This window comes from Dipodomys ordii, unplaced genomic scaffold, assembly GCF_000151885.1.
Source record: "Dipodomys ordii isolate 6190 unplaced genomic scaffold, Dord_2.0 Scaffold143, whole genome shotgun sequence".
In the NCBI taxonomy this organism is placed as follows: Eukaryota; Metazoa; Chordata; class Mammalia; order Rodentia; family Heteromyidae; genus Dipodomys; species Dipodomys ordii.
In genome coordinates, this window is record NW_012267359.1 from 3,092,461 (window position 1) to 3,107,313 (window position 14,853).

A 14,853-nucleotide genomic window follows, 5' to 3' on the forward strand; every position below is an offset into this window, starting at 1 on the left:
CCTTCCCCCTCACTTTCAGCACCCCTCCCCCATCCTTGCCAGGAACCAAGAGGCCAAAGTCTACCCCAAGGTTTGATTGTTTTGCAGAGAAGGGGAAAGAGTGGGACCAGGGAGGGGATTGACAGGGAGATGGTACAGTCCCTAGTTCTCTGGCCTGCTTAGAGGGGCTGGCTGAGACCAACACTGTACCTCCTCCCCTGTGTGTGTGTGTGTGTGTGTGTGTGTGTGTGTGAGGGGGGGGTGAGCAGAGGCCTGCCAGGGCTGATAAGAGGCCCTCTGGGGCTCCCACAAACGGTTTATCACTGTGGGGGAGCAGGTAACCCACAGTGTTCAGGAGGGGGCTTGAGCATGGAGCGGCTTCGGGGTCTTCTCCAGAGAGCGGTAAGACCAGTGTGGTTGGGGGACACCCTAGGCCCTCCCTCAGATCCTCAGCCCCCTCCCAAACCCGTATAGCTATCTCCTCCTGGCCAGTGTCCTGTCTCTGTCCCTGTCTCTGGCCTCTCCTTCACCCCCTTTCTTCTCAAGTCACTCCCCAAACAGCTTCCCTCTCAGACCCCTCTCCCTACCTGATAGTCACTCAGCACCCCAAAGATCATTATTTCCAGATCTTTCTCCACCCCCTTTTCCAGTCTCATGTCTACCCTGCTCCCCTCCAGCAGCAGTGGTCCCCACAACCCTCTCAAACCATCTACAAGCGTGTGGAGGGCCCCTCCCAGGGGCGCCTGGAGGAGGAAGAGGAAGACAGGGAGGAGGGGACCCAGCTGCCCATCCACTTCTGCCCTATGGAGCTGAGGGGCCCCGAGTCTCTGGGCTCTAGACCTGGGCTACCAGTCCTCATACCCTGGGCAGAAGCAGGAAGAAGAGCGGCTCCCTACCTGGTCCTGATGGCTCTGCTGATCTTCACTGGGGGTGAGGACCAGCCCCTCCCACCCCTCCCCTAGCTAAGGGCTGGGCTGGGGACATTGCAGGGGTTCAGAGGGAACACACCCAGAGTCCTCATCTTGCCATCTGCCAGCTTTCCTCCTGGGCTACGTGGCCTTCCGAGGGTCCTGCCAGGCGTGCGGGGATTCCGTGTTGGTGGTGAGCGAGGATGGCACCTATGAGATGGGCCCAGATTCTCACCAGGGCACGTTGTACTGGAGCGACCTCCAGGCCATGTTCCTGAGGCTCCTCAGGAAGGGGCACCTGGGGGACACCATCAGGTAAGGGCAGCCTGGCCCTTCCTGGCCCTGCAGTGTCCTCTCTTTGTCCACTCAGACTGGCCTCCCTTCCCGCTCACCCAGGGTCCCCTCCCTGCCTTCCCTCTCCCCTTCTACCTGGCTCACTGGACTTTCTTGTTCAACACTTCCGGGAAAAATGACAGAGCTGAGACTCCAGGGGCTGCGGTTCTAAGAGCGGCATATTTGAGACACAGAAGAGCTGGCTGAATGGGAACCATGGGGTACATGCAGGCATGGAAATGCATGCCTAGAATCCCAGCTACTTCAGATATGGAGGCAGGAGGATCAAGAGTTCAAGGCCAGCCCAGGCAAAGTGAAGAGAGACGATGTCTCAAAAGCAAGCAAATAAAAAAGGACTAAGGACATAGCTCAAGCAGTAGAGTGCTTGCCTAGCAGGCACAAGTCCCTGGGTTCAATCATAAGTACTGCACACACACACACACACACACACACACACACACATACCACACACACACCAATCTAGCATTCAACATGAAGAATGCTGTACCCAGGAGCCTGGCTAAAGACCCACAGCAGCAGAGAGTTCTGAGAAGCAGAGAAAGAAGCAAGCAAATGCATTTGTGGGCACGGAACCCCATCTCCATTGTGGGTACATGGCAGCCAGCAGGCCTGCAGCACGGCAGAGATGGCCAGACTGCCTGAGTCATTCTGCCACAGTCACTGTGCTCTACTGGAAAGGAGCTGCCAAGAGAGGTTCAGAGAGAAAGTCAGGCCGCTTCCTGCCTGCATCTGAGGCAGGAATGTCTTACAGTGGGTCCTCCTGGGTTTTCTGAGTAGCTAGTGCTGGTACCAGGGATCGAAGTCAATGCCTCATGCTCTTGCTTGGTTTTTGCTAGCTTACTTACTGCTGGGTGCTCTATCATCTGAACCATGCCTCCAGTCCAGCATTTTGCTGGTCAATTAGAGATGGTGTCTTTCAGCCCAGCTTAGCTTCAAACTTTGATCCTCCAGGTCTCAGCCTCCTGAGTAGCTACAATTACAGATATGATCCACCAGTGTCTAGCTTTAAAAAAAAATTCTTAAAAGATTGCATTAGAGGAGCAGGGAAGGTGGCCTAATGGTAGAGAGCTTGCCTAACATGCATGAAGCCCTGGGTTTGATTCCTCAGCATCACATACACAGAAAAAGCCAGAAGTGGTGCTGTGGCTCAAGCAGTGGAGCACCAGCCTTGAGCAAAAGAAGCTCAGGGACAGCGCCTAGGCCCTGAGTTCAAGCCCCAAACTGGGGGGAGGGGGAGACTGATTAGAAAGGATATTAATTTAAGTGCCAGAGAAGATGGGCATATTTGTCTGTTCCCTGACTTTCACAGTAATCTTTTCTTGTGTGTGCCAGTCTTAGGATTTGAACTCAGGGGCTAGGTGCTGTACCTGTTGTTTTTCACTTTTTCAAGAATAGCACTCTAAGCTGGGCACTGGTGGCTCATCCTGTAATCCTAGCTATTCAGGAAGCTGAGATCTGAGGATCATGATTCAAAGCCAGCCCAGGCAGAAAAGTCCATGAGACTTTTTTTTTGGTCTGGTCGTGGGGCCTGAACTCTGGGCCTGGGCGCTGTCCCTCAGCTCTTCAGCTAGTGCTCTACCACTTGAGCCACAGCGCCACTTCTGGCTTTTTTCTTTTTTGCTTATGTGGTGCTGAGGAATGGAACCCAGGGCCTCATGCATGCAAGGCAAGCACTCTACCACTGAGCCACCTTCCCAGCCCCTCCTTGAGACTCTTATCTCCAATAAACCACCAGAAAACTGGAAGTGGCCCTGTGCCTCAAGTGGTAGAATGCTAGCCTTGAGCTGAAGTGCTCAGGGACAGTGCCCAGGCCCAGAGTTCATGCCCCACGACCGACAAAAATAAAATTTAATTTAATTTAATTTAAAAAATAGCACTACCACTTGAGACAGTCCATTCTGACCTTTATAATGGTTCATTGGAGATAGTCTCACAGACTTTTCTGCCTGGACTGCCTTCAAACCACAATCCTCAGATCTCAGCCTCCTGAGTAGCTGTGATGTGAGCCACCAGTATCCAGCTGGAATCTTTTAGTTCGGGGATTTGAAATGTGATACTCTGTTGCTTGAGCCTCCAGCTCTGGTTTTTGCTGGGTGTGTGGGTGTGGGTGTGGGGAGGGTATGCATGAGCACATGGGTGCATGCACTGGTCCTGCAGTTTGAATTTGGGGGTGCTGTCCTTGAACTTTTTCACTCAAGGCTGACAAACTACCATTTGAGCCACAGCTCCACTTTTTAAAGGTTCATTAGAAATAGGAGTCTTATGGACTTTCCTGCCTGGCCTGGCTTTGAACTGTGATCCTCAGATCTCAGCCTCCTGAGTAGCTGGGACTACAGACGGGAGCCACCCACAGCAGGCAGAAAGCTAAGGTGTGAAGTCACAGGAGGCGCTGGCCAGCCTTTGGGCACCAGCCTGGTGGTGATGTGAAAGGAAGCGGACCGGGAGAACTTTTTCCTAAAGTCTCCATCCATCCCCTCCCGTCCTGGGCCCCGGTCCCACCTCTCCCCGCATCAGGCAGACCAGCGTCCGGGAGCGCACGGCGGGCTCCGCGGGGACGGCCGCGCTGGCCCAGGACATCCTCACCGCGCTGTCCGGACACAGGCTGGACCACGTGTGGACCGACACGCATTACGTGGGGCTCCAGTTCCCAGACCCGTGAGTGCAGGGTGTGTGTGTGAGGTGGGGTGTGTGTGGAGGGAGCGCGGAGGAGGGGTGGAGGGCGGTCTTCACCACTCCCGATCCCCAGGGAGCACCCCAACATTCTGCACTGGGTGGATGAGGCTGGGAAGATCGGGGAGGAGCTGCGCCTGGAGGACCCCGACGTCTACTGCCCCTACAGCGCCACAGGCAACGTCACGGTGAGCACCCCTTGTCCCCCCACTCCCAGAACGGGAGCCCCCCAGCCTGGCCTCACTGTCCCCCACGCTCACCCCATTTCCCAGGGGTCGCTGGTCTACGCTCACTACGGGCGGCCCGAGGACCTGCGGGACCTGCGGGCCAGGGGTGTGGAGCCGGCTGGACACCTCCTGCTGGTGCGCGCCGGGGTCACCAGCTTTGCCCAGAAGGTGAGGGTCCCCAACATAGGAATGGGATACCCCAGGGTCCAGATGGTGGAAACTGCTAGAAGGCTGCCCGAGGGAGAAAAGAAAGAGCAAGAGTCTAAGAAAATGTGGGCAAAGTTAGGATGAAGAAATGCCTGTCATCCTAGCTACTCAGGAGGCTGAGATCTGAGGATCACACTTCAAAGCCAGCCTGGGCAGTCCGTGAGACTCTTTATCTCCAATTAACCAGCAAAAACAAAAACAAAACAGCCCATGATGGGTAGACAATGAGGAGCCAGGAACCCTAGGTTCACATCTGCAATGCTAGCTATTCAGGAGGCTGAGGTCTGGAGGACCACAGATAGAGGCCAGCATGGGCAGAAATGTCTGAGAGACCATAATCCAAAAATAACCAGCAAAACACCAGGCTGGAGGTGTTGCTCTAATGATAGAGCTCCATCTTACCTCAGCCAGCATGAGGCTCTGAGGTCAAAGCAGGTAGTTCACTCCCTTTTCTTTCTTTTTAATTTCAAATTTTATTTTATGCCCATACTGGGCCTTGAACTCAGGGCCTGGGAACTGACCCTTAGGTTTTTTTCCCTTCAAGATTTATCCTCTACTGCTTTTGCTACAGTTCCACTTCTGGCATTTTGCTGGTTAGTTGGAAATAAAAGTCTCCTAGACTTTGCTGCAGGAGCTGGCTTCAAAATGGGATCCTCAGATCTCAGCCTCCTGAATAGCTAGATTTATAGGCATGAGCTACCAGTTCCCAGCAGCCTTTTTCTTGTGTCCTGCCCTCTCACAGGTGGCCAGTGCCCAGGACTCGGGGGCCCGAGGAGTGCTCATATACCCTGACCCAGCAGACTTCTCTCAGGGCCCGCACAAGCCAGACCTGTCCAGACACCGGGCTGTATACGGACATGTGAGTGGAATGTTTCTGGGATCCAAGCCACTTATTTTTGGAGTGAAGCGAACCCAACTCCATTTCAGGATGGGCACCCCTTTCCTTACAGGTACACCTGGGAACTGGGGACCCCTACACACCTGGCTTCCCATCCTTCAACCAAACTCAGTTCCCTCCAGTGGCATCTTCGGGCCTCCCCAGCATACCTGCCCAGCCCATAAGTGCAGACATTGCTGGACTCCTGCTCAGGTAAGGTGTAGAGGTGAGGGCTAGAAGAGAGGAGGCGGAAGGAGGGGCCTATAGCTAGCCATAGGGCACCTTTTGGTGAACCAGAAATTAAAAAAAAAAAAAAAAAAGCTGGGTACTAGTGGCTCACACCTGTAATCCTAGCTGTGCAGGAGGCTGAGATCTGAGGATGAGGTTTAAAGCCAGCCCGGGCAGGAAAGTCCATGAGACTCTTATCTCCAATTAACCACCAGAAAACTGGAAGTGGCACTGTGGCTCAAGTGGTAGAGCGCTCACCTTGAGCTGAAGAGCTGAGGGACAGCACCCAGGCCCAGAGTTCAGGCCCCACTACCGCCAGGAAATAAATAAACAAAAAAAGCCAGGTACTGGTGGCTCATGTCTGTAATCCTAGCAACTCAGGAAGCTGAGATATGAGGATCATGGTTTGAAGCCAGTCCAGGTTAACTGGAAAGTCTTTAAGACTCTTATCTCCAATAAACTACCAGACAACTGGAAGTAGTGCTGTGGCTTAAAGTGGTAGAGCGCCAGCCTTGAGTGAAAAAGCTCAGGGCAGCACCCAGGCCCCTAGGTCAAGCCCCACAATGCCCCACTTACAGTACTGTGCAAGGTGATTTGCTGCCCCACCTTCCAAAGGGTACTGAGGCAGAGATCTTGAACCAAGCTGGGGGCGGGAGAAACAGAAAGGTGAGGAAGAAACATTGGACTCTTCTGTAGTCTGGGGCTCTGCCACTACCAACCTTTTCTTCTCCACCCTTTTCCAGGAAGCTCAAAGGCCCTGTGGCCCCCCAGGAATGGCAGGGAGATCTCCTAAGCTTCCCTTATCATCTGGGCCCTGGGCCAGACCTGTATCTAGAAGTCAACAACCACAGAGTTTCTACTCCCATTAGAAACATCTTTGGCTGCATTGAAGGCGTGGCAGAGCCAGGTGTGGCCTAAGAAGCCTGGCATGGTGTGGCTGTGCAAAAGACCCTGGAGAAAGGGCAGGGGAGGGAGGCTGGCAGGTGGAGGCTGTGCTGGGACTCAGGGAAGTAGCAGCGAGAAGCCTGCAAGGTCCGGTGTGTCTAGGAATAGCAGGGACAGTATGTCCAGGTAGTGCATTCCCCGCACAGCACTGGAGGTGAGCAGGATAAATTACAGGATGTGATCACAGAAATTCAAGTTATTAGAGTCAGGTCAGGCTGGGAAGGGTGGCTTAAGCCTTTAATCCCAACAATTTAGGAGATGGAGATCAGAAGATCTGGGTTCCAGGCCAGCCCAGGCAGAAAAGTTTATGACTCCAGCTCAACCAATAGCAGAGCATGGTAGCATACATCTGTCATTCCAAGCTGCAGGGGGAAAAAAAATCACGGATGGGACACAGTGGCATCTTCATGTCATCCCAACAAAGCAGAGAACACACACAGGAGGACTGCACTCCAGGCTGGCCCAAGGACTAAAGCAAGATCCTATCTTGAAAACAATCCATGGAAAGAGGGCAGGAGGGCTTGCAGAGTGGCTCAAGTGGTAGAGCACCTGCTTAGCAAGCATAAGGCCCTGAGTTCAAACCCTAGTCCTCCCCAAAGGAAAAAAAAAAGGTGAGGTCAGATTGGACAGATAGCGGTAGAGTCCCAGTGCCCCCCACACCTCATGAAGGGTCATGTCACACAGAATGGGTCAAGGGGCACCCTCTTTAAGTACCACCTCTTGGGACAGCAAGAATTGTAGATCAGAGACTCTGATGGAGGCTAGTGGGGGTCCTAGAGAGCACCCACCCTCCTGAGGTGGGTCCCCCACCTTCCCTTCCCAGATCACTATGTTGTCATCGGGGCCCAGAGGGACGCATGGGGTCCAGGAGCAGCCAAGTCTGCGGTGGGGACGGCCATACTGCTGGAGTTGGTGCGCACATTTTCCTCCATGGTGAGCAATGGTAAGATCAGGGCTAGGTCTTGCAACTGGGCCTGGCAGAGCTGGGGCTGGGGCTGGAACCAGGGCTGAGGCAGAGAGGCAGCTGAGAGCACAGACTTGGAAGGAGGCCATCAGGACCAGGGCTCCACACCCAGCTCCTCCCGCTCCTGTCACTTCAGCACTAAAAACATTTTCTCATCTGATAATGAAAATGATGGATGGGTGTGGTAGTTCAGGACTATAATCCCAGCTCCTAGGAAAGTGAAGATAGGAGGATTACCATCTGAGCCTAGTCAGGGCAAAAACAAGAGATCTTATTTAAAAAGCAATCTAAAAGCAAGAGGACTAGGAGTGTAACTCAAGTGGTAGAATGCTTGAATACAAGTTCAATCCCCAATACCACGAAAGAAAGAAGAAAAAAGATAGAAAGGAAGAAAGTTGCCAGTGGCTCAGCCAGTGGCTGAGTTCTAAGAATCACAGTTCAAAGCCAGCCATAAGAAGTGGCACTGTGGGGCTGGGAAGTTGGCTCAGTGGTAGAGCGCTTGCTTTGCATGCCTGAGGCCCTGGGTTCGATTCCTCAGCACCATATAAGCAAAAAGAAAAAAGCCGGAAGTGGTGCTGTGGTTCAAATGGTAGAGCACTAGCCTTGAGCTGAAGAGCTGAGGGACAGCGCTCAGGCCCAGAGTTCAGGCCCCACAACCGGACCCCCCCCCAAAAAAAAAAAAGTGGCACTGTGGCTCAAGGTGATAGAGTGCTAGCCTTGAGCAAAAGAGCTCAGAGACAGAACTCAGGCCCAGAGTTCAAGCCCCACAACCAGAAAAATAAAATAAAATTTAAAAAAGCCAACCAGGTCAGGAAAGTCTATGAGACACTCATCTCCAATTAACACCCTAAAAAGCCAGAAGTAGAACTGTGGCTCAAATGGTAGAGTGCCAGGCCTTGAGCAAAAAAGAGCTCACGGAAAGCATCCAGGCCCTGAGTTCAAAGACCAGCACAAAAGAAAATGACAAGTAGTCATATGTCTGAGTGACAATTAAGCACGAGATTTTGTAGAGTTTCCCCTTACACACCCTCACACACCCATGGTGAGATGAGCTGAGGTGGTGTTCTGCTCAGAGAAGCAGTGACCTCTGGGGATCCAAGACAAAAGACAACAAAGGAGGGTGTCTTAGGTGGCCCCCAGCAGAGCCATCCTCTCCCTCCTTCTGCCCCCAGGTTTCCGGCCCCGCAGGAGTCTTCTCTTTATCAGCTGGGATGGAGGCGACTTTGGCAGTGTGGGCTCCACCGAGTGGCTGGAGGTGATTTGGGGTCTGGACAGGTAGCCAGACAGTGGGGAGAGGTGGGGGGCTTCTATCTTCACACATTTCCCCCCCAACCGCAGGGCTACCTCAGCATACTACACCTCAAAGCCGTAGCCTATGTGAGCCTGGACAACGCAGTGCTGGGTGAGCTGGACCAGGGGCCCCTGAGACCTAACCTCACCACTGGGGTTCCAGGGGTGAAGGATGAGTCTGTCATCCCAGCTCTTCGCTCCACTTCTCTTCAGGAGATGACAAGTTCCATGCCAAGACCAGCCCGCTTCTCATCAACCTCATAGAGAATCTCCTGAAGCAGGCAAGATCCAGTCTGGGATAGGGAGGAGTAAGGCGATGGGGGCGGAGCCTGGAAGGAGCCCCACCCCTGGGAAATGATGGGTGGAGCCTAACCTATACCATGCCCCAGGTGATGGGCAAAGCCTGACAGGGACCCTTCCCCTGGAGGTAATGGGGTGGAGACAGATACCCCTCCCCCTCCCCGTGTGATGGGCGGACCCTGAAATGTGCCCCGCCCCCAGGTTATGGTGGGTGGAGTCTGACAGGCGCCCCGCCCCTGGAGGTGATGGGTGGAGTCTGACAGACACCCCGCCCCCAGTGTGTGATGGGCGGAGCCTGATGGGTGCCCCACCCCTCCCGCAGGTGGATTCTCCCAACCACAGCGGGCAGACCCTGTTTGAGCAGGTGACACCTGCCAACACCAGCTGGGATGCTGAGGTGTAAGTGGAGCTAAGATGGGGGGGTCTGTAGAGGGGGTTCGGGGCATCTGAATTGACACAGCCCTTCACGGTACCGCCCTCAGGATCAAGCCTCTGTCCATGGACAGCAGCGCCTACTCCTTCACGGCCTTTGCGGGGGTCCCTGCTGTGGAGTTCTCCTTCACGGAGGTGAGCCTTCCCGGCCCTGCCCCAGGGTGCCCGTCCCAGGCCTGCCTGCACCACGCTCCTGCCCCCAGCCCCCTCCCCGTCCCCGCAGGACGACCAGGCGTACCCTTTTCTGCACACGAAAGAGGACACGTACGAGAACCTACACAAAATGCTTCGAGGCCGCCTGCCGGCTGTGGCCCAGGCAGTGGCCCAGCTCGTGGGGCTGCTCCTCATCCGCCTGAGCCACGACCACCTGCTGCCCCTCGACTTCGGCCGCTACGGGGACGTGGTGCTCCGGCACATGGGCACCCTCAACGAGTTCTCCGCAGATCTTAAGGTCCAAGATGCCCATCCCGGCCTCTGGGGGTTAAGAGGGCATCTCTCACCCCAGGGGTCCTACACCTCTCCCACCCTCCCCATCCCCGAGATCCAAGCCTGCCTTTTACCTCTGCCTCCTGGGGGGAGGACACTACCTAAGCCCCCCCCCTCATCTCCCTCCCACACAGCCTGATCCGTCCAGGGTCCCCTCCCCAGCCTTCTACCTACCCTAAACCTCTCGCGCCTGCCAGCTGCCTCAGCCCGGTCCCCGATCCGGTCCCCCGACCCCACCCCTCCCAGCCTGGGGTCCCGCGATCCCAGCCTCCGCTCCGCCCCCAGGCCCGCGGGCTGACCCTGCAGTGGGTGTACTCGGCGCGCGGGGACTACATGCGCGCGGCGGAAAAGCTGCGGAAGGAGATCTACAGCTCGGAGGAGAGTGACGAGAGACTTACGCGCATGTACAACGTGCGCATCATGCGGGTGAGGCCACGCCCCTGGCACGCCCACTTCCGCCTAGGGGGTGGTTGCTCCTTCCTTTGCTCTGGTGCAATCCGTGCAGTGCTCTGCATCCTCAGCTGTCACTCACGCATTTGCACCGACCAGCCAGGCTGAAGGCCACACAGTTATGAAATGGACAGGAAGAGCCACAGTAGCCGTGCCGGCGCAGCTACCACGTAGCTCCCCACCCTCTGGAGAAGCAAAGCATGTCCCCCTGTACAGGAAGCACAGACTACCCCCCCCAACCCCCTTCGTGTCCCAGCAAGACAACCAGGTGTAGCCTCTTGCACACAAGAGAGGACATATCCGAAGAACTTCACAAGATGACTACAGAAGTCTTGGGGGAGGAGAAATGCAAAAGAGTAAAGAAATAGGCCAAGAGCTGGTGGCTCACACCTATAATCCTAGCTACTCAGGAAGCTGAGATCTGAGGATCATGGTTCAAAATCAGCCGCAGCAGACAAATCAAACTTTTATCTCCAACTAAACAGCAAAAAATTGGAGCTGCAGACATGGCTGAAGTGGTAGAGCACCAGCCTTAAGCAAAAAACGCTAAGGGGCAGCTCTGAGGTCCTGAGTTTGAGTCCTAGTACTAGCACACACACACACACACACACACACACATGTAATGTAGATGGTAATCGCCTATAATGATGGAACAGACTAGAGTCCCAGAATTCAGGAGGGTGAGAATAGCTTAAGCTATATAGTGAAACTATCTAGATAATAATAATTGTAATAATAACGGTGGGCTGGGAAGGTGGCTCAGTGGTAGAGCACTTGCCTTGCATGCTCAAGGCCCTGGGTTCAATTCCTCAGCACCACATAAGAAAAAAGCCGGAAGTGGCGCTGTGGCTCAAGTGGTAGAGTGCTAGCCTTGAGCTGAAGAGCTGAGGGACAGCGCCCAGGCCCAGAGTTCAGGCCCCACAACCAGACCCCCCCCCAAAAAATAATAATAATAACGGCCGGCATAGAGAGCTTCTTTCTTTTGTTAGCAAGATAGATATTAGAAAGGCTGCCTGGAGGTGTGGTGGGATAAGAGTTAAGAGTTTATACCCTGACAGTCTCTTCTGATTAGTTTTGAATACTTGGCTGTCCAGGATCCACCATCCTTCAATTCGCACACTTAGTGCTATCCTTAAAGCCAGACCCCCCAGATCTATAGCTCCTTGAACTTTCTTGTTCGTGTGTGTGTGTGTGTGTGTGTGTGTGTGCACGTGTCTTATTTTGGTGCCTGAATAGGGGGGGGGGGCTAGAACTTGAGGCCTCACACTCTCGCTTGGCTTTTTTCCGCTCAAGAATGGCGCTCTACCACTTGAACCACAGCGCCACTTTTGGCTTATTATTGGAAATGAAGTTTCGCTGACTTTTCTGCTGAGGCTGGCTTCAAACAGCAATCCTCATCTCAGCCTTCTAAGTAGCTAGGATGACAGGCGTGAGCCACCGGCGCCCGGTTCCCCTTGACCACGTGGGGCGCATTAGCAGGAGTGTGATTTGAAGAAGAGGCACAGCAGGACCACAGATTGCTTTCTGAGGCTTTTAGCGGGGAAGTAAGTGGGTCGGGAAGAACTGGGGAGGGAGATCCGGAGGCCCGCCGGAAGGAAGTAGAACCCAGAACAGCTGGAGGAGGAATCCTGCCCGGCTATTGATGACGTAAAGGACAGTGACTTCTGATTGGACAGTCTGAGGGGGCGGTCCGGAGGCCGTCACTAGAATTGTAGAACCCGGTGGGTTCGCAGGTGTGGCCGAGTGGTGCTTGGAGCCTCGGACTCGGGATCACCCCTGGTCCCGGCCTGACTCCCTTTCTCGGCGCAGGTGGAGTTCTACTTCCTGTCCCAGTACGTGTCTCCGGCCGATTTCCCGTTCCGCCACATCTTCCTGGGCCGTGGCGAGCACACGCTGGGCGCCCTGCTCGAGCACCTGCGGCTGCTGCGCCCCGACGGCGCCGAAGCCGCGGCCGGAGCCTCGGGGTGGGCGGCCGGCCCCGGCTTCCAGGAGAGCCGCTTCCGGCGCCAGCTGGCCCTGCTCACCTGGACGCTGCAGGGGGCGGCCAACGCGCTGGGCGGCGACGTCTGGAACATCGACAACAACTTCTGAGGCCCTGGCCTCCCGGGGGGGTGTCCCCGGGGCGCCCGGCCTGGGCCCCGGCGGCTGTGCAGGCCCTGCGCGGCTCTGTTCCCGGCGGTGGATTTCGCCATGGGGGTCTCCCCGCGGTTCTTCAGTAAAGGTGGTGGTCGTGCTGTGAGCGAATCGGCCACAGCCCCCCACCCCTCCCGGGGCAGAGGTCCCGTACCTAGAGCCCACTGAGAGTTTTGCCAGGCCTGAGGACCTGGCTGACTCCCGGGGTGGGGGTGGACCTAATAAACCACCTGGTGATTGACAGCTGTGGCTCCTGAGCTCTGGTCGCTTCCTCCTCCCCACCTCCCATCCCTCCACTGCAGTCCTAAGGAAAGGGGTGGACAGCAGGGACCAGAGAACACGGAAAGGATACTGGATCCACTGGGAGACCCAGGGAAAGCCTAAGGAAACTGCCTTGGCAAATAATGAAGGGTTGTTCTTCCAATGGCCACAAAGGTAATGGGGGTGGGGGTGGGGGTGGGGGACTGGAGGAAGGTGGCTTGGCTTTGGGACCTGAGATTACAGACATAATTTGCACAGTCTGGTATCGACTGAAAAAGCAGGAACACAGCCAGGCATAGTAGTTCGCCCCTGTAATCCCAGCACTTAAGAGCCAGTGGAAGGAGGTTCTGGAGTTTGAAACCAACCTGCACTATGTGAGACCCTGCCTCAAAAATAACAAGCTTAGCAGGGTGCCTGTGGCTCACACCTGTCATCCTAGCTGTTCAGAAGGTTGAGATTTGAGAATCGCAGTTCAAAGCCAGCTTGGGCAGGAAAGTCTGTGATGAGACTCTCATCTCCAATAAACTACCAAAAAAGTCAGACATAGAGCTGTGGCTCAAGTGGTAGAGCACAAGCCTTGAGCAAACAGAGCTCAGAGACAGCGTCCAGGCCCTGAGTTCAAGCCCCAGTACCAGACCCAAAAAACAAAAAATAAGCTAGAGCTGGGCACCAGTGGCTCATGCCTGTAATCCTAGTTACTCAGGCTGAGATCCTGGTTTGAGGGCAGCTAGGGCAGAAATGTCCTTGAGACTCTTACCTTAAATTAACTACCAGAAAGCTAGAAGTGGAGTTGTGACTTAAGTGGTAGTACACCAGCGTTTTGTTTTTTTTTTTTAAGTTTTTTGGGGATTAGAGTCTCACAGAGTTTCCTGTTCAGATTGGTTTCTAACTGCAGTCCTCAGATCTCAACTTCCTGAGTAGCTAGGATTACAGGTGTGAGCCACCAGCGCCCGGCTGCATTTAATTTTTTTTTTTAATTAAAAGACAAGAGCATAAATGGCTTAGAAAAGCTGAAAAATACAAAGAAATCAATTCTGTCTTTGGTCCTCTCAGAGAAACTCAGCCTTTGAACAGCTTGAGTTTAGCTCCAAAAGACTAATTATGGAGTTCTGACCCTTAGAAGTATAAGAGAATAAAACTGCTATTTTTTTATATTGAAACCAGGGGATTGAAACTGGGGTCTCCTGCATGCCAAGTACATACCCATCCTTCCAGGAGCTACACCGTAGCCCCATCTGTCATGCTGTTGGCCACTGTTACTGGGGTCTGAACACAGAGCTTCACCCTTGCTGGGCAGGCTGTCAAGCCTCCAATGCCTTTTTTTTCTTTCTTTTTTTCTTCTATTTTTCTTTGTTTTTGCCAGTCCTGGGGCTTGAACTCTGGGCCTGGGTGCTGTCCCTGAGCTTATTTTGTTCACTGCTAGCACTCTGCCACTTGAGCCACAGCACCTCTTCCAGCTTTTTTTTTTTTTTTTGTCAGTCGTGGGGCTTGAACTCTAGGCCTGGGCGCTGTCCCTCAGCTCTTCAGCTCAAGGCGAGCGCTCTACCACTTGAGCTACAGCGCCACTTCCGGTTTTCTGGTGGTTTATTGGAGATAGGAGTCTCACGGTCTCTCCTGCCCGGGCTGGCTTTGAACCGCGATCCTCAGATCTCAGCCTCCTGAGTAGCTAGGATTACAGGTGTGAGCCACCAGCGCCCGGCTGCATTTAATTTTTTTTTTTTAATTAAAAGACAAGAGCATAAATGGCTTAGAAAAGCTGAAAAATACAAAGAAATCAACTCTGTCTTTGGTCCTCTCAGAGAAACTCAGCCTTTGAACAGCTTGAGTTTAGCTCCAAAAGACTAATTATGGAGTTCTGACCCTTAGAAGTATAAGAGAATAAAACTGCTATTTTTTTATATTGAAACCAGGGGATTGAAACTGGGGTCTCCTGCATGCCAAGTACATACCCATCCTTCCAGGAGCTACACCGTAGCCCCATCTGTCATGCTGTTGGCCACTGTTACTGGGGTCTGAACACAGAGCTTCACCCTTGCTGGGCAGGCTGTCAAGCCTCCAATGCCTTTTTTTTCTTTCTTTTTTTCTTCTATTTTTCTTTGTTTTTGCCAGTCCTGGGGCTTGAACTCAGTGTCTGGGCACTGT

At 54.0% G+C, this 14,853-nt stretch overlaps 1 protein-coding gene across 1 annotated transcript; it reads left to right on the forward strand.

The window, feature by feature from the left end:
* The first annotated feature begins 333 nt into the window (after nt 1–333).
* On the forward strand, nt 334–12,519 carry Tfr2 (transferrin receptor 2). Its single transcript, XM_013031765.1, has 18 exons — nt 334–381; nt 657–909; nt 1,016–1,202; nt 3,756–3,896; nt 3,988–4,099; nt 4,184–4,306; nt 5,088–5,204; nt 5,296–5,435; nt 6,194–6,357; nt 7,219–7,338; nt 8,532–8,614; nt 8,698–8,761; nt 8,863–8,930; nt 9,272–9,348; nt 9,432–9,516; nt 9,605–9,832; nt 10,153–10,293; nt 12,127–12,519. Exons 1-18 carry the CDS (start codon nt 349–351, stop codon nt 12,406–12,408), a joined length of 2,418 nt encoding a protein of 805 aa, XP_012887219.1. The 5' UTR covers nt 334–348; the 3' UTR covers nt 12,409–12,519.
* The last annotated feature ends 2,334 nt before the right edge of the window (nt 12,520–14,853 follow it).